The sequence below is a fragment of the Bos indicus x Bos taurus genome, chromosome 29 (assembly GCF_003369695.1).
Source record: "Bos indicus x Bos taurus breed Angus x Brahman F1 hybrid chromosome 29, Bos_hybrid_MaternalHap_v2.0, whole genome shotgun sequence".
Classification (NCBI taxonomy): domain Eukaryota; kingdom Metazoa; phylum Chordata; class Mammalia; order Artiodactyla; family Bovidae; genus Bos; species Bos indicus x Bos taurus.
The window spans coordinates 41639722-41664157 of NC_040104.1; the positions used below are offsets into that span (position 1 = coordinate 41639722).

Consider the following 24436-nt stretch of genomic DNA (forward strand, 5'->3'; position numbering starts at 1 on the left):
TCCAGGTGGCACGAGGGTCAATAATCCACCTGCCAATGCAGGAGATGCAAGAGGTACGGGTTTGATCCCTGGGTCAGGAAGATCCCCTGAAGGAGGAAATGGCAACCCACTCCAGTATCCCTGTCTGGAAAATTCCATGGACAAAGGAGCCTGGTGGGCTACAGTCTACGGACCGGGTCACAAAGAACTGAACACAAGTGGGCGAGTGAGCACACACACACACAAGAACAGTCATGGCTCCAAGTTTAGCTATAAACAAACACCTTAATTTTTAGACTGTTTAGGATTTCAGGCAGTTTCCAAACCTAGATAACTTTAGTCCCAACCCAGATTTCAAATAAGACTTCATAGGTGAGGAGAATCGCATTTTGGTAAGCACTATCTCAGAGGTACTATTACAATGTCTAATTTTCCACACAATGTAAGATAACAATAAGAAGTTACTTAATAGAATAAAAACACATCACTTAATATAAGAATAAAAATTTTTATTTAAGTTGAATAGGAAAACAAAAGCATTACAGTGTTCCAACATAAAAAAAAATTACATGTCCGTGGTATAAGCACAAGGTGTTCTCCTTCCCTTCTCTGAAGATCTGAAATTTCAGAATTACAATCCCACCTATAGAAAAGAAAACAATATGTTATTAAATATGTACCAAGCAATTTAAGAGTAAATGCCAAAATTACAAACTCTTTTTTTCACTACATTCTAACAACTTGATAACAGTTCATCAATCCAGTTAAGGAGACATACCACAGCTCTCAAAACACTCAAACACTGGATCAGAAACACACAAAAGCTGATTTCCTAAGCAGAATAAAAGGTTAGCTAACAACACAGAACAAGCTCTGTACTTACCTCTACCAATGCTGTAAGTCAGAACAGTCCAGGACTGCAGAAAATATGCAAAGAATTCTTTCATTCCACCGAGACCAGGTAAAAGGAACCAAAGCGTAAGAGACTCTGTGAATGCACGTTAGAGTTCACTAAAGGAGAAAACAAATTACATGGAGAAGTTCAAATAACTGGGACTAAGTCTGGAGAAAAGTATGTTATTACCAGCGGGTGAGCAAATGTCCTCGTTTTCCTGAAACAGTCTTGGTTTACACCCGTTGTCCCAGTGTTCCATTCAGACAGCATATACTTTCACTCTCAACAGTGCCCCAGTTTGGAATATAAATTATATGTCACCCTGGTTATAAGTGACCTAATAAGTCTACATGCAGCTAAGGAATTAACACACTATCACCATCTACCCCCAATGTATTTGCATTTTTCTTTCTTTGAGGGCTAAATTCTGGTCCTAGCCTTCCTACACAAACATGCTTCCAGTCTATTTTGTCCTCTCATCCCCAACAAAAACCTCTATGTAAATGATTCTCAGATTTCTTCTCTGGGAAACTGTAAATACTAGAAATTTTCACCTCTATGTCCAAAAATATCTTATGTTTAAAAAACAGAAATATAATCTCAACTGTTACAAGACTGTCCCACCATTTTTAAGTGATCAAGATTCATTCTTAGATTTGTTAAAATAAATTCAGTAATCTTTTTTTGCTTTTATTGTTCACATGTGTGGCATGCTATTTTGTACATGCATTGATATGATGGGATAAATACTTGTAGATTTACAGGTGAAACAAAAGTCCGTTTCCCCACTCTAAGATCCAGAGAGGAGAGACGAGGAGGCAAAAAGTCCTCCCCACAGCTAGATTAATGTTACTCAGTAACAGCCAAGCCCACTTCTAGAAAGTAGGAATCCAAAAGAATTTTAATGGCTTCTCTTAAGAATTTAAATCTGTCTAGACAGAGAGAATAATAAATTGTAGTTAGCCTCTGTGCCAGAATCTACCTCATCCAGAAAACACAAGTTTCATGTCTCCAATGCAATTAGAACAATAGAATCTTTATATTCCATCTTCCCACAACTTTGCAAACCTCAGTATGAACAGAAATCTCATTTCTTCTATAATACTCATTGCATGGGGTCGCAAAGAGTTGGACATGGCTGGGCAACTGAACAGCAACAACCCTCATTGCATAATATGCCAAATATTTAAGAAATACACAATAGTGGACAAAGTTTCTGCCACTATATACTAGTGAGAGAAACAATCAATAAACGAACAAAAGCATGTCAAATGGTGAGTGCAAAGGATTTCTTAGCCCTTAAAAAGAATGGGCCAAGTATTAGGCGGAGGCTGTTATTTATACGATAATCAGGAGCCTTGGATAAAGACTACTGAAAATTACAGTAACAATGACAGTGTTACTCCAGTGGCTTGGAGGCCTATGGAACTGACTGCCATGATCATTTACCATCATCCACGTAACACATAAGTACGGAGGCATTCATTCCATCACCTGTCTGCTTCACCCTTGCCAAACCTAAGTCTTGATGAACAGCAACCTTGTTGATCCTGCAAAAGCCTCTAGCATTACCCAGATAGTTCAGTAAGAGACGGTGGGAATCTCATTTATTCACACACTTCAAAATTAAAGCAGAGCAGTATGTTCCCCTTCAGTGAGTCAAAGCAGCACCAGTCATCTACTACAGTTCATGAAGCAGGCACCCTTCTTAGAGTAAAAGCCATTTCTGAAAAATCTTTTTTCTAACTGATATAAACAGTAATGACAGATACAACCCAAAATAGTAACCACCAAATAACAGCCCATCTACATGCCTTTAAGTTTTGAAATAATGCTCTGTAAGTGAAAAATGTGAGGAAATAATACATTATTAATAAATCACTCTAAACTAAGGACAAAGTATTTTTCCTAGTGATTACTAGGAACATTTCAGCCAAAAGATCTCCATTTTCATACATTTCATAACCATACAGCTGTTTTTATAAAATTCACTATAAACCCATGTTTGCCCATTTCTCATATTAAAAAAAAGAATCTGAAAAGTTCATGACAAATGAATTTCATACAAAGCATAATATATTCTGAGATTCAAATCTACTTTATAAAACTGCTAAAATTGAAGATATTATTTTTTCAACTTAAAAATCCCATGTAAACTATGCTTCAGTAATATTAAAGAATTAAAAAACCCCACCAGTTTAAATGTTTGTTGATCTGAAAACATTTTTCTCAGAACTATGCAAGAGAATAGGGAAGTTAATCCAAAATAAAGGTATCTGAATCACTCTATGTTTAAAAGTCATTAACCTAAGTATTTTAAAGCAAAAATCAGTGTTTTGAAGATAGTTCTATTAAAATTTGACATAATCATAACTTATTCTGCACATTGAACAGTTAATCATGGATTTATTTCCCCTAAATATAGACTTTAAGTATTTCTCAATATAAGACACTTTGATAAACTGACCTCTACTACTACAGTATTTGGAAACAATGGATTTAACACAACATATATTGTACATAGTAATTACAGTACGTTTTTATTTAGTTCTGCTTTTATGTACCAACTTCAAAAACACTAATAATAAAAGAGTAAGAATAAAAAGTTTGTTCTTTCATGCAAGTATCTGTATTTAGGTACAGATAATATCACAAATATTGAAGAAGGAAATGGCAACCCACTCCAGTGTTCTTGCCTGGAGAATCCCAGGGACGGGGGAGGCTGGTGGGCTGCCATTTATGGGGTCACACAGAGTCGACTGAAGTAACTTAGCAGCAATATCACAAATAGTTTTCAATACTCACATTCTGTTTCTGAATGGGTATCTGAGGAACTCCTCAAATTTGAAAGAATGTATCTTTCACTTGATTGTTAAGATGATATAAATCTTAAAATGGTCCAGACAAGCAGCAGGAAAATTTAATCCCCTTTCTCCCTTCATTTCACAATACCAACCCTGCACCAATTTCTCTTTTGCTATAGTGACAGATAAGATCAGATCAGATCAGTCGCTCAGTCATGTCCGACTCTTTGCAACCCCATGAATCGCAGCACGCCAGGCCTCCCTGTCCATCACCAACTCCTGGAGTTGATCAGACTCATGTCCATCGAGTCAGTGATGCCATCCAGCCATCTCATCCTCTGTCGTCCCCTTTTCCTCTTGCCCCCAATCCGTCCCAGCATCAGAGTCTTTTCCAATGAGTCAACTCTTCGCATGAGGTAGCCAAAGTACTGGAGTTTCAGCTTTAGCATCATTCCCTCCAAAGAAATCCCAGGGCTGACCTCCTTCTGAATGGACTGGTTGGATCTCCTTGCAGTCCAAGGGATGCTCAAGAGTCTTCTCCAACACCACAGCTCAAAAGCATCCATTCTTTTGCACTCAGCCTTCTTCACAGTCCAACTCTCACATCCATACATGACCACAGGAAAAACCATAGCCTTGACTAGATGAACCTTTGTTGGCAAAGTAATGTCTCTGCTTTTGAATATGCTATCTAGGTTGGTCATAACTTTTCTTCCAAGGAGTAAGCGCCTTTTAATTTCGTGGCTGCAGTCACCAACTGCAGTGATTTTGGAGCCCAGAAAAATAAAGTCTGACACTGTTTCCCCATCTATTTCCCATGAAGTGATGGGACCAGATGCCATGATCTTCGTTTTCTGAATGTTGAGCTTTAAGCCAACTTTTTCACTCTCCACTTTCACTTTCATCAAGAGGCTTTTGAGTTCCTCTTCACTTTCTGCCATAAGGGTGGTATCATATGCATATCTGAGGTGATTGATATTTCTCCCAGCAATCTTGATTCCAGCTTGTGTTTCTTCCAGCCCAGCGTTTCTCATGATGTACTCTGCATATAAGCTAAATAAGCAGGGTGACAATATACAGCCTTGACGAACTCCTTTTCCTATTTGAAACCAGTGTGTTGTTCCATGTCCAGTTCTAACTGTTGCTTCCTGACCTGCATACAAATTTCTCAAGAGGCAGATCAGGTGGTCTGGTATTCCCATCTCTTTCAGAATTTTCCACAGTTGATTGTGATCCACACAGTCAAAGGCTTTGGCATAGTCAATAAAGCAGAAATAGATGTTTTTCTGGAACTCTCTTGCTTTTTCCATGATCCAGCGGATGTTGGCAATTTGATCTCTGGTTCCTCTGCCTTTTCTAAAACCAGCTTGAACATCAGGAAGTTCACGGTTCACATATTGCTGAAGCCTGGCTTGGAGAATTTTGAGCATTACTTTACTAGCGTGTGAGATGAGTGCAATTGTGCGGTAGTTTGAGCATTCTTTGGCATTGCCTTTCTTTGGGATTGGAATGAAAACTGACCTTTTCCAGTCCTGTGGCCACTGCTGAGTTTTCCAAATTTGCTGGCATATTGAGTGCAGCACTTTCACAGCATCATCTTTCAGGATTTGGAATAGCTCAACTGGAATTCCATCACCTCCACTAGCTTTGTTCGTAGTGATGCTTTCTAAGGCCCACTTGACTTCACATTCCAGGATGTCTGGCTCTAGGTCAGTGATCACACCATCGTGATTATCTGGGTTGTGAAGATCTTTTTTGTACAGTCCTTCTGTGTATTCTTGCCACCTCTTCTTAGTATCTTCTGCTTCTGTTAGATCCATACCATTTCTGTCCTTTATAGAGCCCATCTTTGCACGAAATGTTCCTTTGGTATCTCTGATTTTCTTGAAGAGATCCCTAGTCTTTCCCATTCTGTTGTTTTCCTCTATTTCTTTGCATTGATCGCTGAAGAAGGCTTTCTTATCTCTTCTTGCTATTCTTTGGAACTCTGCATTCAGATGCTTATATCTTTCCTTTTCTCCTTTGCTTTTCGCTTCTCTTCCTTTCACAGCTATTTGTAAGGCCTCCCCAGACAGCCATTTTGCTTTTTTGCATTTCTTTTCCATGGGGATGGTCTTGATCCCTGTCTCCCCTACAATGTCACGAACCTCATTACATAGTTCATCAAGCACTCTATCTATCATATCTAGGCCCTTAAATCTATTTCTCACTTCCACTGTATAATCATAAGGGATTTGATTTAGGTCATACCTGAATGGTCTAGTGGTTTTCCCTACTTTCTTCAATTTAAGTCTGAATTTGGCAATAAAGAGTTCATGGTCTGAGCCACAGTCAGCTCCTGGTCTTGTTTTTGTTCACTGTATAGAGCTTCTCCATCTTTGGCTGCAAAGAATATAATCAATCTGATTTCGGTATTGACCATCTGGTGATGTCCATGTATAGAGTCTTCTCTTGTGTTATTGGAAGAGGGTGTTTGTTATGACCAGTGCATTTTCTTGGCAAAACTCTTAGTCTTTGCCCTGCTTCATTCCGCTATAGTGACAAGGACTCCCCAAATAGCCTTCTACCCAACTAAAACACTACTACTGTGAAGACTGCTACTTTTAGAGCATAATCCTTGCCTAAATTTGACAAATACTGGAGAACATTAGCTTTCCCTTTCACTGCTATACTGGCTACCTTCCAGAAGGGTTGATTGGCAGGTGGGGAGAAGGGGGTGTGGGGTTTTTAGTTCTTTTTATTTCTTTGAAGTTCATTTTTCCCTATTAAGAATCCTTCTCTGACGCACACTTATTTGACAGTCTGTCCTAAGATATCCAATTTGTTTCCAATCTGCTTTGAACAGTAATCATGAGGATGCTAATTCCCCCATCACTAAAATTCTGCTCTAGACTGTCTCTCCAACACTTCCGTGCTTGGTCAAATCCATTTCCATGTGCTAGGATTATACTATTACAGGATGAAGTGACTCAGAATAACTAGCGGCTCTAGAACCAAATTCTAGAGTCACTATTCTACACCTTTATAACTTCAAGGCATGTTAATTACTCACCCAGTTTCAAGTTCTCTGTTTTAAAAACAGGGATAGCAGTCATTAATTTTCACAAGAATATATTGTAAGACAACATATTCAGAATACTTTACAACTTTAAAGCACCATGAAATATTAGATATCACTTATTTTATTTAGTATCATATTTTATTAGTCAACTTTAGTAGACTATTCCTCCATCACTTTTCCAATATAGTACTATGCTGCTGCTGCTGCTGCTGCTGCTGCTAAGTCGCTTCAGTCATGTCCGACTGTGTGCGACCCCATAGACAGCAGCCCACCAAGGCTCCCCCGTCCCTGGGATTCTCCAGGTAAGAACACTGGAGTGGGTTGCCATTTCCTTCTCCAATAGTACTATGAAACCACCTCCAAAAGGTGTCTTACAAAACCTTCAAAAAATTTATAAAGCCCAACCTCTTCCCACTGAGAAATGTTAACCAGATACTTGCACTCAATCTTAAGAGTGGCAAAATCTTTATATGTGGGGATTTCTTCATATTGGGTTTGCCAAAAAGTTCTTTCAATTCTCAGTCCTTTAATTCTGTATTACTGGTGCCTTTGACAAGGCAAAGAGCTTCCCCTGGTAGCTCAGACAGTAAAGAATCTGCCTGCAATGCAAGAGACCTAGGTTCAACCCTTGGGTCTGGAATATCCCCAGGAGAAAGGAATGGCTACCCACTCCAGTATTCTTGCCTGGAGAATTCCATGGACAGAGGAGCCTGGTGGGCTACAGTCCACAGAGTGGCAAAGAGTCCAACACGACAGAACAACTAACACTTTGACAAGACAAGGGATGCTGTTATCTCCACTGAAAAACTTTAAATACCTGCCTACCTTAAGTTAACACAAACCAATAGCTGATTATTTAAAACAGTAATCTTTCCACTAGAGGATAGATGAAGACATATACATATTTTCTCTGAATTCTCTTTCTGTTCATTCTACATGGTTCAAGTCTTGTCATCACCTACTCCAATTATTCTAAAATTCACACATTTCTCTTTAGCCCTCACAAACCTAATTTCTAGTACAGACAGTAACCACTTCTTATCTGGTATGTATATTCTGTGCATTGGCATCCTCATTTTCATTCTGACTGCAATAAACTGAAGTTGACAGGGTATACCGAAGGAATCATAATATTCAACCCAAGTTCACAAGAAACAGGTTTCAAGATTTTTGGTATTCCCATCTCAAAATGCCTTAACTACTACAAGCCTTCATTTATATGCAAGGTTAAAAAGCCAAGGTTTCGGCCCCAGAGATGTAATCATTACTAATTCTAAATAATAGGAGAGCAAGTAAACTATGTTTATAAAGGGCCTCAAAAGCTACAACACCTTCTTGGTTGGTCACTGGCTAAGTTAGGAAAACCTAACTGATGAGGAAAATAAAAGAAAAAGCATTTTTAGGTTAAGTCTACAAGCATAAAGATAAGAAGCAGCTTAAGCTACTCTTAAAATCGTTTCCACCTCCTGATAGGAAGAAGCGGTTTTCTTTCTGCAATCAGTCAAGGAGTGTCTCAGGCGCCTGAGCTGCTTTATAAATACCTTTCTAACTTAGCTGCCAGTTGCAACTCTATAATTCATTTCTTTTTCTATAACTAACTTTTACGTCAGTACTTATCCTTCTTGTTTCTGCCACTCAGCTATGTTCATGCAGTGTCTCTGGGATGTGCTACCCAAGTCACCTGAAAACAATGCCTTTGTCCACTCCAGGTCACCAATTCGAAACAACCTTTTGCAAGAATATGCAAAACAAAAATAAAGGAGGGTTTATCCTATACCAAATCTAAAACCTCATACTAAACTAACACCTAACACTAATTCCAAACCTGCTAACTAATATACAACTATACAGTTCTGTGAAGAAAAGTTATAAAAGCTAATGTTGAGAAAAGAAAAATAAAAAAGGAAATACTGCCTGTTAAACCTTAACTTCTCAGTGATTATTAAAGAGTGGTTTTACTTCTAAAAACAAATGTACAAATGGGAATAAGGATAATGTAATTGTATCTCCCAGATTTGAAAACAGAAGATAATGTCTTTCATGTAAAGAACAAGCCAGATCTTCAAAAGATCAAATGCAGCTATCCTGTAACCCTCTTGGATATTCAGTTCTTAAAAACAAATTCATGTAGAGCAATCCATTCAATTTTGTATTTATCTTCACAGTGGCCTTATAAATCAAAACTAGACCAACTTCTCAGTATCTCACCTGAAACAAAGCTAGGAACTACAATTAGTGAGATGTTTTGTTTTCTACTCTCCTGATAAAAATGGTACACACTTCCAAAATCTTGCCCCTCCCTTTTCAAAACTGCTATGTGAAGATAGGCAAACTGCACTTAAAAAGGTACAATAAATACTGTTGTTGTTGTTCAGTCACCCAGTCATATCCAACTCTTTGTGTCCCCATGGATGGCAGCACAATAAATATTACAAGTTTCCTAATGTAATTTAGATTGTATACAACTAAGGATTATTCTAAATGATACCAATAAGTTGCTTAAAGTCACAAAAGGTGAAAATATTGCCAAAAATAAAGATAGCTCATGCTGTATTTGAAAAGTTAGCTCAAGAGCAACTATACATACATGTACCTGCAAATAAAAGCAAACTTTGTGGTTTTTTTTGACTGATCCCTGACCAGGGATTGAACCTGGGTCCTCAGCAATTAGTGTGCAGAGTCCTAACCTCACAGCCAGGAAACTCCCTGATCTTCTCTTAGTGGTGGTCCCAAGTACACAGATGGTTGCCGAACAAAAAAGAGTAAGCAGCTACAATCACAAAAATGGATGCAGTGTTGGCCTAATATAAGTTCCAGGATGCAACCTCCATCCACAATATATATTCACAGTATACATATACTTCAAGAAATAGTCTCTCCATCAAACAAAGAATCTTTGAAACAAAAATAATGCTTAGATTTCTATAGTTCTATGAAATAAAAATAAGGGATAAAAATAAGGTTTAAGGCATTAATTCACAAATTCATCACTTTACCTACAGTAGCCCAAAGTGAAAGAAAGAAAGTGAAGTCACTCAGTCATGTCTGACTCTTTGCGACCCCGTGGACTGCAGCCTGTCAGGCTCCTCTGTCCATGGGATTCTCCAGGCAAGAATACTGGAGTGGGTTGCCATGCCCTCCTCCAGGGGATCTTCCCCACCCAGGGATCAAACCTGGGTCTTCTGCATTGCAGGCAGATGCTTTATCCTCTGAGCCACCAGGGAAGCCAGGAAATGAGAAATATCTAAAGGTCACAGGATTAAAATCCATATTCTCTCCACAATCTCATCCCAGACAGTTGTTCCAACTATACTTCCCCTCAAGCCTGACCTGTCCTTCCTCTGGCCTCAAAGCAGCCCATTTATCATCTACAAGGAAGGTAGATTCCTGTTTACCATCTAGATTCCTTTGTTTCCCAAACACAGTTCCAGGTTTGCTACCTACAAAGTTTGCTCATGCTCTTTCCTCCACCTGAAATGCCTACCCCTCCTAATTGCCATTTAAGGTCCATTTCTCCTTTATCAAAAGCAATTATCTCTCTCCCCTCTAATTTTCAATGACATCTATTCTGAGCTTATCTTACACTGTTGCCCCATAATGTAACTATCTGTATATGTCGTCTTCCTTACTAGACCAAGGACATGATCAAACAAATAATTTCACTTTTAGATTTCTCAATAATCTCAACACAGTAGCTTGTTTATACTAGTAGACAACACGTAATTGCTAATGAGTATTAATTTCCATTAGACTAATAAAGTCTTGTTCGTGAGAAATTGACCTTTAAAAAGCTAAAGAAACTAATAATGTATCCTATGTAACAAATTGCTATCAATTGTTAAATCACATAAATCAAACATGCCCCCAAGAATCTTAGCAAACTTTTCCTATTCACACTGACTGTCATCAGATAATAAGATAGTTTGTGTTTAAGTTCATTCATAAAGTTGAAACAAAAAAACTTCTACCTGCAGACAAGCCCACAAAAGTCATTCAATCAGTGTACCTGGTTCTATTCATTCAGCGACCCAAACGACCACATATAACAACATTCAGTACTTCTGCAGTTCTCTGACACTGGCATGGAAAACTGTGAGAGCAGCTAACAGAAGGAAAGGGAGTCTAAAATGAAGATCTGGGCAGAAGAGACCAGTTTATCAAGGTAACTCCTGTCCGTTTCAAGACACTTAAGGGCTCTCTCTCCAACCTCATCACCCCCCATTCTCATTAACAGTTTACCTTCCACCATATGACACTCACTACTCACAGTTTTCACCAAACACACCAAAATGCTCTTTCTTACCTTTGTGTCACTGCATGTGCTAATCTATTTAGAAGGAATTTCTCTGTCCGTCTGGCAAATCTCTGTTCATCCTTAAAATATCTGTTACCTCCTCTACGAAGCTGTCACTAACTCCTTCAAAATAAATTACTCCATCCCATATTCTCATACTTTATGTAAATAATATTACGCATTTATCTCAATGTATTAGTTATTTGTTTACACATTTTCACCATTAGCTCTCATGTTCCTTTTAGGGTAATGACCAAGTGTCATTCATTTTTCCAATATTTCCTAGACTTCAATCACTTTTCTTTACCACTCCACCCACTTAATGCTTCTTTCTAACCAGGGTTTTTGCTGGCACTGTGCAACTCAACACAACTCAATCTCTGAACCTTCACCCCATAGTCTTGCTCATAGAACAAGCAAAAGATCATAATATAGTTTACTAGATAATTTTACTAAAATATATGAAATTAAAAAAAAAAAATCTGCTCATATAATTCTTTTTCCATTCAAGGCCTTCTCCAAGAAACATAAAGTCAAACAAAATGCTCAGTTCTTGAGTCTGTGGGTACACAAATGAATTAAGATTTATCTTTCCAAAAAATTAATTTGGATTTCAACAAGTCAATCAAGGTCAACATCCAGTTCATTCATTATATAGCCTATTAAAGTTATATATTTCATTTCTAACTATCTTCCTTTGCACTTTACATGTTCTGCCAATGTCTTACAACAAGACACACAAGCAGGTAGCAAGGAAAGCATTTACAGCATTCTGCGGTCAAGTGAACTACTGCAGATAACACAGAGTCTAAAGTCAAAGGCTGCCAGGAATACACTCACAACAATCATACGTTAGCAAATAAAATTCATAATAGGGGGAAAAAAAAAGCATAAGAAACATTTGAAGTCAAATATATCAATATTAAATAGGTCCTGGAATAAATATTTTAAGTGTGTCAAACTACCCTAATTTTATATAATCTAACTCCGGAAGTCTACTTCTTAACATCCATAATTCCTCATGTTCTCAAACCATAAAGAATAAAAAGTAGCTTCATTATGAAAACAGAAAAAAGGTTAACCGAACAACTACTACTCATAGTGAAGACATTACCCCTACAACAATCTTTCTCTTCCTTCACAGAAAAAACCTAAAACATTGTTTGGTAACACATTAGCAATCCCCCAAGAAAATGATATCCCTCCTTCATTCTTTAAGCATCTTTTCATTACAAACTTGCTATATGCTCTATTTAGCACAGTAAAGAAGACATGCAATTATAAATTTATAATTATAGAAGCTATAGAGCGTTGCATCACATGAAAAGTGTCATTATGGGTAAGTGTAAGATATTATGGAATCATACACACCATTCTGTGTCAACAAAAGTAACTGCTTATTGATCCTCATCCAACTATGTGTTATCTCTTCACACATTTAAACTACCCTGAAAACGTTAAAAAAAAAAAAAAGTTTGTTGGATTAGATTAAGTGCTCTACCCAATTAAAAATGTTTGACATTAATTTTCCACAGTCAATGAATTATACCAGTACTGGAGAATGCATTAAGGAAAATTTTTTGTCCCTCATTAGTCTCTACTTCTATGTCACACAGAAGAAGCAGAGTTGTACCCCATGTCAACCTCAAAAGAAGGGGAAAAACTCAAATATCCTCCATTTTCCTTACTATCACCTTGCCGCCACACACCATATATAAAAATTAACTCAAAACTGATCAAACCTAAAAGAGCTAAAAAACATAAAACTCTCAGGAGTAGTTAGGGCCTTAATCTGCATAACCTTGGACTAGTCAACGGTTTCTTAAGATGAAATAGCAAAAGCACAAATAACAGAAAATACAAAAAACTGAACTTCAAAATTAAAAAGGTTTGCACATCATTTATAAAAATATTATGAATCACTATACTGCATACCTGAAACTAATAAAATATTGTAAATCAACTATACTTCAATTAATTTTTAAAAGGGCAGGGTGTAGAGGGATTACTATCAAAAAAGTAGAAAGGTAAAACGCAGGATGGGAAAAAACAGTCATAGAAGTCACATAAGGACCTACTCTCCAGAATACCAAACAACTCTTCTGGGCTTCCAAATAAATAAAGAGCCAAATTTCAAATGGGCAAAGGATCTGAATAGACATATTTTCAAAAATATACAAATGGACAGTAAGCTCAACATCATTAAAAAGATGTTTAACATCACTAGTCATTTGGAAAATGTTAAGCAAAATCATTACCAGCTTCCCTAATAGCTCAGTTGGTAAAGAATCCACCTTCCATGCAGGAGACCCAGGTTTGATTCCTGGGTCGGAAAGATCCACTGGAGAAGGGATAGGCTACCCACTCCAGTATTCTCGGGCTTCCCTTGTGGCTCAGCTGGTAAAGAATCTGCTGCCAATGCAGGAGACCTGGGTTCAATCCCTGGGTTGGGAAGATCCCCTGGAGAAGGGAAAGGCAACCCACTCCAGTATTCTGGCCTGGAGAATTCCAACGACTGTATAGTCCATGGGATCACAAAGAGTCGGACACGACTGAGCAACTTTCACTTCACTTCAAGCAAAATCATTATACACACATAAACACACGTATGTATGTATTTAACTAGGATGACTACAATGAAAAAAATTTAATTAAATTTTAAATACCCTGAAAATAATAAGTGTTAGAAAGTATACAGAGAAACTGAAACTTTTATACATTGCTCTTGGGAATATAAAATGGTACAGCTGCTGTGGAAAACAACCTGGTAAACCCTCAAAAAGTTAAACATTTAACTATCAGAAATTCTTCTCTTTGGTACATACCCAAGAGAACTGAAAACACGTGTTAACACAAACATTTTTATACAGATGTTCATAGCAATACTATCCTTGGTGGATTTAAAGGGGTAAACAGCCCAAATGTCCATCAATGGACGAAAGAACAAAATGTGGTCTATCCATAAAGGGAATATTATTAGGGGTTCTAGAAAAAATGAAGTATTGTTACATGCTACAACATCCACAAACCTGGTAAGTTTTATGCTAAGTGAAAGAAACCTGACATGAAAGGCCAAGAATTGTATGATTCTGTTTATATGAAATGTCCAGATAAGGAAAATCCATAGATAGAAAGCAGATTACTGGTTGCCAGTGAAAGAGGGTGGTGAGATTGGGGAGCTGACTGCGAACAGATAGCTATTTTCTTTTTGAGGTGGTAGAAAATATTCTGGAATTAGATAGTGGTAAAGGTTACACACAACATTGTGAATATCGGATGTTATGTGAACTACATCTCAATTTAAAACTTGCATACAAGAGACGTCCCTGGCAGTCTAGTGGTTAAGACTCCCAACTTCCACTGCACGGGGAGCAGGTTTGACCGCTGGTTGGAAAACTAAAATACCACATGCCATGAGGTGCAGCACTTCCCAAAAATTTTGCATAAAAGAATCCCTTTACCTCACAATCCCCCTTTTCACAATAGCTCTGTATGACTTAAATGACAAAATCTCAAATTGTTCAATACCGTGCATGAAATCAAATTTCTGTAAAGAATTGTTTCAAATACAACAAAAAGGTCTGCAAACCCTTTCCAGAGTGAATATCACTGTAATTACTTTTGATATATGCATGAACTAAAGTAATATTTCTGCACAGGAGATGTATTTAAAATGTTACTTCTGTATTTCTCAAGCTTTCACAAGATAACGAACTCTATTAAGTTCAGTTCAGTCACTCAGTTGTGTCCGACTCTTCGCGACCCCATGAATCGCAGCACGCCAGGCCTGTCCATCACCAACTCCCGGAGTTCACCCGAACTCATGTCCATCGAGTCAGCGATGTGCTATCCAGCCATCTCATTCTCTGTCGTCCCCTTCTTCTCCTGCCCCCAATCCCTCCCAGCATCAGTCTTTTCCAATGAGTCAACTCTTCGCATGAGATGGCCAAAGTATTGGAGTTTCAGCTTCAGCATCAGTCCTTCCAATGAACACCCAGGACTGATCTCCTTCAGAATGGACTGGTTGGATCTCCTTGCAGTCCAAGGGACTCTCAAGAGTCTTCTCCAACACCACAGTTCAAAAGCATCAATTCTTCAGCGCTCAGCTTTCTTCACAGTCCAACTCTATTACCAGCACATAAAAATCTTAATACACACACACACATCATGACGCTTTTTCTTAGAGCTTATAAATCACATGAGGAGACCTATAAAGACCTATAATTAGCAGAAAAATGTATTGGGTAGGCTGAACTTGTTGGATGAACCAATACATTAAAATGGGGCTTCCCTGGTGGCTCAGTAGTAAAGAATCCTCCTACCAATGCAGGAGATTCAGGTTCAATCCCTGGGTTGGGAAGTTGCTATGGAGAAGGGAATGGCAGCCCACACTAATATTCTTGCCTGGAAAATCCCACGGACAGAGGAGCCTGGCGGGCTACAGTCCATGGGGTTACGAAAGAGTCGGATAGGACTGAGCAACTAAACCACCACCATACGTTAAAATACAGCAACTAAGTAGACCCTATGAAGTCACTTGTAAAGTACACCTGCTCTCTTTAAGTGAGGATAGAAGTTTGGAAAGCACTTCAATCACTACCTGGAAAAAATTTCCCCTGAGTAAATCAGGGCCCCTAGCAAGCTTTCAAGTACCAAGTTTATGACTATAAATACCAGCACCATTTCAGAAATCACTCCTGGAATTCCAAGCATTCAGAGAAGACTTTCAGCAATTCGTACCAGCCCCTGGAATCAACTGATTGATGATCTAGATTTAGTGGTCTTACTATCACAGCCATCACTATTATCACTCCAACCTCCATTCTAAAACAGTCATCTCTTTTGCATTCTGACATTATCTACTTAACGTGTACTGCAACCTTTCCTATATCTAAAGTGAAGTTGCGATACAGTTATATACAGGAAGCAGCCTCCACATAGATTATAATGTGATCAGCACCTCCTGGAGCTGTACAAGGAAGCAACTCTGATACATATTTCAAATATAATTCTTAAAATTAATTTCTTCTTTTAAGACCACATCCTCAAAGTCATGCATTTTAAAAGAGCTTTCAAACTGAGTAGCTGTAACCATGAAATTTTTTTCTTTACTATACCACCACTTTGAGAAAATCACAAAATACTGAAACAAAACTAAACCTCAATTCCTCATGGGTCCCATGAAATACAGCAATTTGATATGTTTTTTATCAATGCTACTGAACGACTTTATATATAATTTTGTAACCAAGTGATTATCATTCACTGGAACTAAGATAATGCCCATAAAAACACTGTTAAAATATCTACTGGAATAGATCTCGATGCTACTATGTCCATAAGTGGTTCATTCAACAGCCTGAGCTGTGACAGGAGATAGCGTGCATTCAGTATTTAATGAGTACCCAAAGCACCACTGATTAGGTACTGTGAGAAGAGATATACAACAGTACAAAAAAGAACAGTTTCTATTCACAATTAAAATACGCATGAACCCAAAATATACAGAGAATCAGAATAACCAGGGGGAGTTGTTCAGTAGTGTCCTTATGAAAGAGGTGATTTAAAACATGAACTTTAACAAAAGCAAGTTAGTTTAAAGAAGGTTAAAGAGGAAGGATGGATCTGTTTTGACACAGAGCGCAAAGATATTTTGTGTCCTAGGAATGGTATCTGCAAAGGATGGCTAACAGTTTTGGAGTCAAGAACTTACTTTGGCACAACTGGTACCCAACCTGCTTAGCTGAAAAATAAACAGCTCAGCTATATTTAAAACAAAATACAACAAAACCAAAAAGTGAGGAAAAAGAGGATCGAGAGTGTCAACTAAAGACGGACTTTATCAAGGTCTTTTAGGAAAAATTACATTATGACTGTTAGAACTCTTTGCCCCAGTGCAGTCTCCTTTGAAAGTCACACATCACATTCTTTCCACTCTACTCAACAGTATGGCATAATCAAAGGATTATGTCACATCTCTTGCTCAGTCTTAACAATGACTGGGTCACTGTTACCCATCAAATCAAATGCAAAATTACTCTGAGAATTGCAAGGACCACTTAAATCTAGTTACTCAGTTTCTTTTCCTTAACATACACTCTTCCTTCAAGTTGCATTTTTTTTTCTGTCTCAGAACATTTACAATCTTAAAAATTAAGGACTCCAAAGAGCTTTTATGTGGTTTTTCTCTGATATTTATTGTGAGGGTTAGAAATTAAAACTCAGAAATTTTTAAAGATTAATTCATTTTAAAATAATAAAACTCATCATGTTAACATTTTTCATAAAAAATAACTATTTTCCAAAACCAAAATTTAGAACAGTAGCACTGCTTCATAATTTTTCCAAAACTCTTTACTATCTGGGTTAATAAAAAACAGATTCTTCTATCTGCTACTACATTCAACTTGTTGCACTATCACATAGCCTCCAGGAAACTCCACTGTGCAATAGTGGAAGAATGAAAATGGGAAAGCTAAACAATGTCTCAGCATATGTATACAGTTTTGACCTCACAAATATGCTGAAAAGGTCTTGGGGACTCCCAGGAGGCAGAGGACCACACTGCAAAAAACACTGCAAGGGACTTCCCTGGCAGTCCAGTGGTTAAGACTCTGTGATTCCACATTAGGGGACATGGGTTTGATCCCTGGTTGGGAAACTTAAGATCCCACATGCATGGCCAGGAAAAAGAAAAACATTGCCTTGAGTAAATAAATATGGCTTATCCATTTCCTGGAATAGAAAAGCATTACATAAAAAGTCACACTAAGGTGAAACCCAGACCTGATGCCAGACCACTTGGGTTCAAATCCCAGTTCTATGCAACCTTGGGCAAATTACTAAACTCAATGCCTTAGTTCCCTCTTCAGCAAAATGGTAATAATAATACAAATCTCTCTCACAAAGTTATTGAAAGGAATAAACAAGTTAATAAATACAAAGTGTTCAGTAATGTGCGTGCCCAGCACAAAGTACGCACAAATAAACATTTGTTAAATAAATATAAACACAATCCAGGCATAAGCACAAAGCACATGCCTAGCTATGAGTACTGCTACTATATTCTAATGTAACTTCAAAAACCCTTGGTATTCTTATAATCTGGCAAACTACAATCCTGAAAGTAATTTTTAACACAAAGGTTTAGGGTCATCAAAATACCCTTTTCAAGGAATATCATTAGTAAATTCTAACTGTCCACAAACAATTCTCCATGAAAAGTACTATATATATATACACACACACAATGAATATACAAAATTCTAAAAGGTTAAATCCAAAACTTCAATTCTCTAGAGAAATATATAAAGCCATTTAACAGGGAACATACTGAGACAGAACACAAAGTAACGGAAATGCCACTTCAGCCACCAAAAGAACAGGAAGAGCAAATAGTAAGCCTTTACTTTGAAAATCTAACCCTACTTCTCCTTGGTAGGGCTGTAACCTCTGGCCAAGAAATCTTTATTTTTCTTACTTCTTTGATTTTAAGGGTGAAATCATGGAACTAGGCACTTTGAAACTGAAAAAAAAAAAAAAAAACACAGAACAAAAGAGATTTCCATGTATTACAAAGGTGAACTTTCACATTAAGTATTCTAAGTGATAATCAATCAAAATAAACTATTTTATTTAAATTAAAGCAATTCTGACTATTTCAAATAAATTGTATTAATGTATTTTTAAAACATCTAGGGAATTCTCTAGCTATCCAGTGGTAAGGATTCCACGCGTCCACTGTAGGAGGTACAGGTTCAATCCCTGGTTGAGAAACTAAGATCTCACAAGCCTTCAGCACAGCCAAAAAACTAAAGGATTAAGTAGAAGAGCTTTCAAAAGCTAATAAAAAAAACATATAATTAAATACAAGTATTCTACAAATCAAAGGAGAGATAATCAAATGAGTCAAAATTAAATTCAAAGACATCTTAAAAATTATTCAGATACACAGAATATACAAACATAAAAAGCACTGGTACACGAATAAAAAATAGATGAATAAAATCTAAACATTATTTCTTAAAATAACAAGTCCACCAGTGATGCCTAATTATTTTACAAAGATATTTTATAATTAATTTGCTAATTACAAATAAGGCAGGTACTGAAATGGCTAGAGATCAGATTCTTTTCTGGGTTTCTCTTTTAGAATACATACTATCCAGAAATAGAACTAAATATATCGAGGAGGAAAAAACTTATATTTGTGGAGTTCTACTGTACACCTCCTGCATTGACAGAAGTAGTCAAATCTTACTATTACCACTTTGATGACTCAATCACCATTTTTTGTATTTCAGAACTATTAAAGGAATAAGGGACAGAATAAGTCATATAATGAAAATGAAAATATAAACCACAATTCTTATGGTGATTCTTATGAGAAAGAACAGTAAGCCCAAACATAAATACAAAATAACTGTCCATTTGGAAAGCCTCAGCTTCCTAATTTCTAAACAAGAGCCATCAAAGGCAGATCTTCCACTTACTACCTTCTTCGCATGTATTTTCTTGCAGATTAGATTTCAGTTACCAGACATCTTCTTGATAATACAAAACCTAAGTACCCACTGAATATCATTAAGACATTAAAAATCAACCAATAATTTGCTTTAAAAGACCATTATTCAGCTGCATGTCAATATTTTATATGTATTTTCAATGTTATAAAAACCACTAACCCAAATACAAATTACACCTTCTATAAATTCAAAGCATTCACAAATTCTTACTTTAAAAGCATGCACAAATTTCACAATTAAAATTAGGCTGAGTCTAAATCCAGTACACAACACACAAATACCCACACTGTATCTACCTTAGAGATACGCTTACAATGAATACTTAATAAGAATGTGATTTTGATTTTGTTGTGCAAAATGGAAGGCAGATGGTGGCTAGGATGAAATGCCTCTTGAAATTAACCGCGAAAAACATGGATATAAAAGTGTAGACATTAGATCTGTTAACATAGTATTTCATTTCAGTGAAACATGTCACAACATAAATGCCCAAGGAAAGAAAACTAGTATAGAAAAAAGAAAAGTGTTCTTGTCAAAAGCAGAGTGAAGGCTGTGAAATCTGCTAAGAATGTTTTTAAGAAATTGTAAATTATAAAATTGTTCTGTGTACTTCAATCAATGTGTTCAGCATTCTACATCCATCTCTTTAAATGGAGTAAGAGACAACCTTCTATGCCTATGACTTGCCTATCCCATAGCTATGAGCGAGGATTAAATTAGATAATGGTTAATAAGTGCCTGGCAAACAGAAGTCCTTCAGGTACAAGGGCTGCTATTCTCCTACCTTGATTATGGACATTAGAGGCCTGGAATTAAATGCAAATCATGTTTATTTTTAAAAATGTGTTTCAGAGGTTTGACAACTCTTTTCCCACTGTGGACACTAGTTAACATTATTATCTATTGACCTCTATAAGCAAAGCAAAAGCTCTTTCTTAAACATATATACAATGCAGTATGCATTAGGCCATAATTCATGGATTACAATAATCATTTCCTAATATGGACAGACCTTGGCAAGGTGCACAGAAACCACCTCCACACTCTAAAGGCTTAGAGGAAAAAAAAAAACCAGTTCTAAGCATATTTTTATTAACTACTAACATTTAAAAAATGAAACCATTTTCATTAGGCTCAACTAATTAGGCAACAGTTTCTCAGGATATTAAAAGGTGCAACAACAGAACTAAGCCTTCACTAGAAAAATTCCTAAAAGAAGAAAAATTATATCTGCATTAAAGCCCTAAAGGTCCATGGTGTCATATGGCTGAGTCCCTTCACTATTCACCTGAAACTACCATAATTTTTAATTACATATGTTAATCGGCTATACTCCAATACGAAATAAAAAGTTTAAAGTTTGGGGGGAAAAAAAGTCCATGATGTCAAAACCCAAAAGTGTTTGTGAAAGCCTTTTGAATTTCCTCAAACTATGTTAAAGTGTGTAAGGCAAGAGGGTGTTTAGAAAAGCCACTCATTGGTCAAACTTTAGTTAAGTGTACTTTATTAATGGAACTGGTTATATAAGTGTTTTAAACAATATAGGGAAGACAGTATTAGTGTATTTTTAAAACTTCATTTGAAAGAAATAAGAGTAGTGGCACCTTATCTACACAGATTAAAAAAAAAAAATCAAACATTATCAGCAATATTCAAGTTCTAAACAAGTAGGAATGTATAAACACAGCGGTGGTGGAGAAAAAGAACTACAAATGTGCCATTACCCATACCAAACGTAATCCCAGTTCGATTCTGCAGTAGCTTCCATTATAAGAGAAAAGGCCAACATTTCACATTCATAAAACCACAAGCAAGTCTCACTCTCCTAAACTTACCTAGCCTATTTTCTGACCTTTTCCACAATGTGTTAGAACTGCAACATTTGAAATAAGACAAAAATCTTTAAAAGGACTTTTAAAACCGGTATCTATTCTTGTTATAATTTATCATTTTGAAATGAGAGACGAGGGTAACAGTTCACAAAGTCACAAGTAGTTTCTTTAACACTGAAAAGCAACAGAAACCAACCTCACAAAAGAATTGTTAGGGCAACCATAGATTGAATAGAGAAATCCAAGTAGTTATTTGAAGAGAAGTGAACAGTAAAAATGTCTATTCCAAATATCAGATAATCAAAAAAGCACTTACGGCTTCATAATGCATTTTAAACAATTTTCCGTTTACGAAAGTGTCACCAAATAACATTCTGAATTCCTTAAAACAGTCTAGGATTGATGGTTTAACAAGCAACCTGCAAGAACCGCACATCAGAAAGAACCACCGAGCAGTAATAATGTTTTTTTAAACTTTTCCACAAGGAAGGAACAAGTCACAATGAATAATGGGTTTGTCTGTAGCAATAACTTGTTCTAACAGTACTTCACGAGCAAAGCGTCTTGGAAGAATTCACATTTTGTGCATTTTTTTTAAATAAAAGCGCAAACCTTAGGGCCAAAGTCCAAGCGAGAAATCAAAACAGGACTCCCGTCAGTGAATTCTCTCTCAGGACATGCTCACTCTTGCTTCAAACAGTAAAGCAAAGTAACTTTCATCGAGGATAAAAGTCAGTCAGGCTTCTGTGTCCAAGAGCCATTAAAAAAAAAAGGAACTTATTTCTTAACTATGCCTTTTCGCCCATGTTTCCCTTAAAGTTTCAGGTCAAAGCTCCACCGTGTCAAAGATTGAGTAATCCACTGATCTTTGTACCTTGAGGTAAAGGAGTGGAATAAAAAAGGATATTACAGGTGGCTTCCAGGTTTGGAAAAAGTTGGGAGGAGTTATCTGGAGTAACTGTATTTGTCAGTGAACGGTGTAATGTTATGCCGTGTAAGAAAAGCTAGTGTCCCAAAAGACAACCAGCATAAAATAGAGCGGAGTCCAAACTCAAGCATCACCAAATACTTTTCACCAGTTTTTTAAAAGACGTATGTTATTTGTGGGTTTGATTACTTATCCACTTTGAATTCCAATAGTCTACGCTTCACTAAAGCGTTTAAACTGAAACCGCCAGGTTTAACAGCTTTACTAGAACTGACACCAAAATCAGCAAACATTTTTCTGTATCCCCATCAGACCAAAAAAAAAAAAAAGGGACGGGGGGTGCGCCTGACATTCACAACTTATTCCAGTCCGAAGCAAGAAAACACAATGGCTAAATTCCACCAGGGGTGATTAAAAATCCCGAATTTCCCACAATGCTGTCCCCACACCAACGGAATCCCTTTACTTTCACGATTCTAAAAAGAAAAATAGTCCAGGGGAAGGCGGGGGGGGGGGGGGGGGGGGGGAGTCGGGGACTGAGTTATAATATTTACAATGAGACGAGGGGAACTTAAGCTACGGAGGCGAAGAAAGGTAACCCGAGAGAAGGAGGAAAGGTGGATGAGAAAGCGGGGGGGAGGGAAGGGACGGGAGAGGCTGGCGGAGCAGAGAGTGGGGACTGTCCCTTCGGGGGGAAGGTAGCCCTCGGGGGCTGCGGAGAAACGGGGGGGTCCGGGCGCTCACGGAAACCCCGAGGAGGCTGCTGCGGGAACAATGGGGCGCTGAGGCCGGGAGCCGGCGGCGGGGAGACGCCGGGGAGCGGGCGGCTGGGTGCGGAGACAGGACAGAGGACAGAGGGCTGCGCCAGGACCGGAGGCGGCCGGGGGGCGAGGGGCGAGGTGGGGGGCGGGCGGCCGGCTGCGGCGGGGCCCCGGGGACCCGGGGGGGCGACGGGCTAGTCAGGCACGGTCCAGACCGGGAACGGAAGCCGTGAGGGCAGGTGTGATGGAGGCGAGAAAGAGAGAGAACACGGCTCCGGGAGGGGAACCCAGGACCCGCCGGGCCCCGAGGAGACCGCAGCTGAGGGAAGAGGCAGCGTGAGACGCGCGGGGGCCGTCACTCACAGTCCAGGTGCTTCTTCTTGGGCCCCATGATCTCGTGGGTCGTGGCCTTGCATACTGTCTTGGACACGGCGGAGCCGGTGACACTGTGCTGGGCGGCGGTGATCCGGTCCGTCAGGCTCTGGCCGGACATCTCTGCGGCTCCTCCGCCAGCCCTCCCGCTCGGCAGCCGGTGGGGAACTGGCACCCCCAAGCGCCGGAGGGCCCCCCACCGCCCCCCGCCCCCACCGCACCCCCTTAACCCCGCACCGGCCCCCCTCCTCCTCCGCCTGCCGGCCCGGGGCGGGGCTCAGGGCCGCGCGCCGCCACCCGGACCGGAAAGAGCCGGCTCCGGTCCGCCACGGGGTCAGGCGCGGCGTCGTCTACTCCGCCGGCCCCCGCCTCAGTTTCAGCCCAGCCCTCCCCTGGTCAGCTGGAGCCCGGCAGGGCGAGAGGCACAGACGGCTGCAGGAAAATGGCGGCGCCAGGCTCCTCCTCGGAGCTTTCCGGGCTGCCCCGGGTCACGTGACGCGGGCGCCGCCCCTCCTCCTCCTCCTCCTCGTCCTCCTCCTCCTCCTCCCGCCCCCTTTCTCCCTTCTCCGTCCTCTTCGGCACCCGCCCTCCCTCGCTCGGCGAGGGCAGAGCGGGGCGGCGCCCGCGCGTTACGTGGTGGAACCCGCCCGGCGGGCGCAACAGGAGGCCCGCCCGCGGGGGAGGGGGGAGGGGGAGTGCGCGGCCCGCCGCGTCACGTGACGCTCCCTGCCAACAGGTCGCCCGAGGCCGGGCTCGCGGGGGGGGGGGGGGGGGGGGGGGGTCACAGGGAGGGGGCGGGGTCACTGTGAGGGGGCGGGGTCACAAAGAGGGGCGGGCTCACGGAGAGGAGGCGGGGCGTGCGGCTGCGCCCCTCGCCTGCCTCCGGGGTGTCCCAGCGTTGGGTCGGAAGCGACGGTGTGACAAAGAGGAGGTGCGGCCGCCTCCTCAGCCCCTCCCTGAGGAAGCGGGTGTCGGAGCTCCCGGG

The 24436-nt window shown here is 39.4% G+C and overlaps 1 protein-coding gene and 1 non-coding gene across 18 annotated transcripts in view; both read right to left on the reverse strand.

Moving 5' to 3' along the window:
- The window catches only part of PICALM (phosphatidylinositol binding clathrin assembly protein), a 101547-nt gene extending 77616 nt beyond the window's left edge, over positions 1 to 23931 (reverse strand). For 5 of the 17 annotated variants that reach the window (XM_027531898.1, XM_027531903.1, XM_027531901.1 and 2 more), the window contains exon 1: positions 23443 to 23919. In XM_027531898.1, the coding sequence (XP_027387699.1) occupies positions 23443 to 23572 (130 nt within the window). In that variant the 5' untranslated portion in view covers positions 23573 to 23919. Of the gene's footprint in view, positions 1 to 23442 lie in introns of all 17 variants that reach the window. The other 12 variants (XM_027531897.1, XM_027531894.1, XM_027531896.1 and 9 more) reach the window with 6 other exon arrangements.
- Positions 9892 to 9963, reverse strand: TRNAC-GCA. Its single transcript has one exon. It is a non-coding gene; the product is annotated as a tRNA-Cys (tRNA).
- Positions 23932 to 24436: the final 505 nt, after the last annotated feature.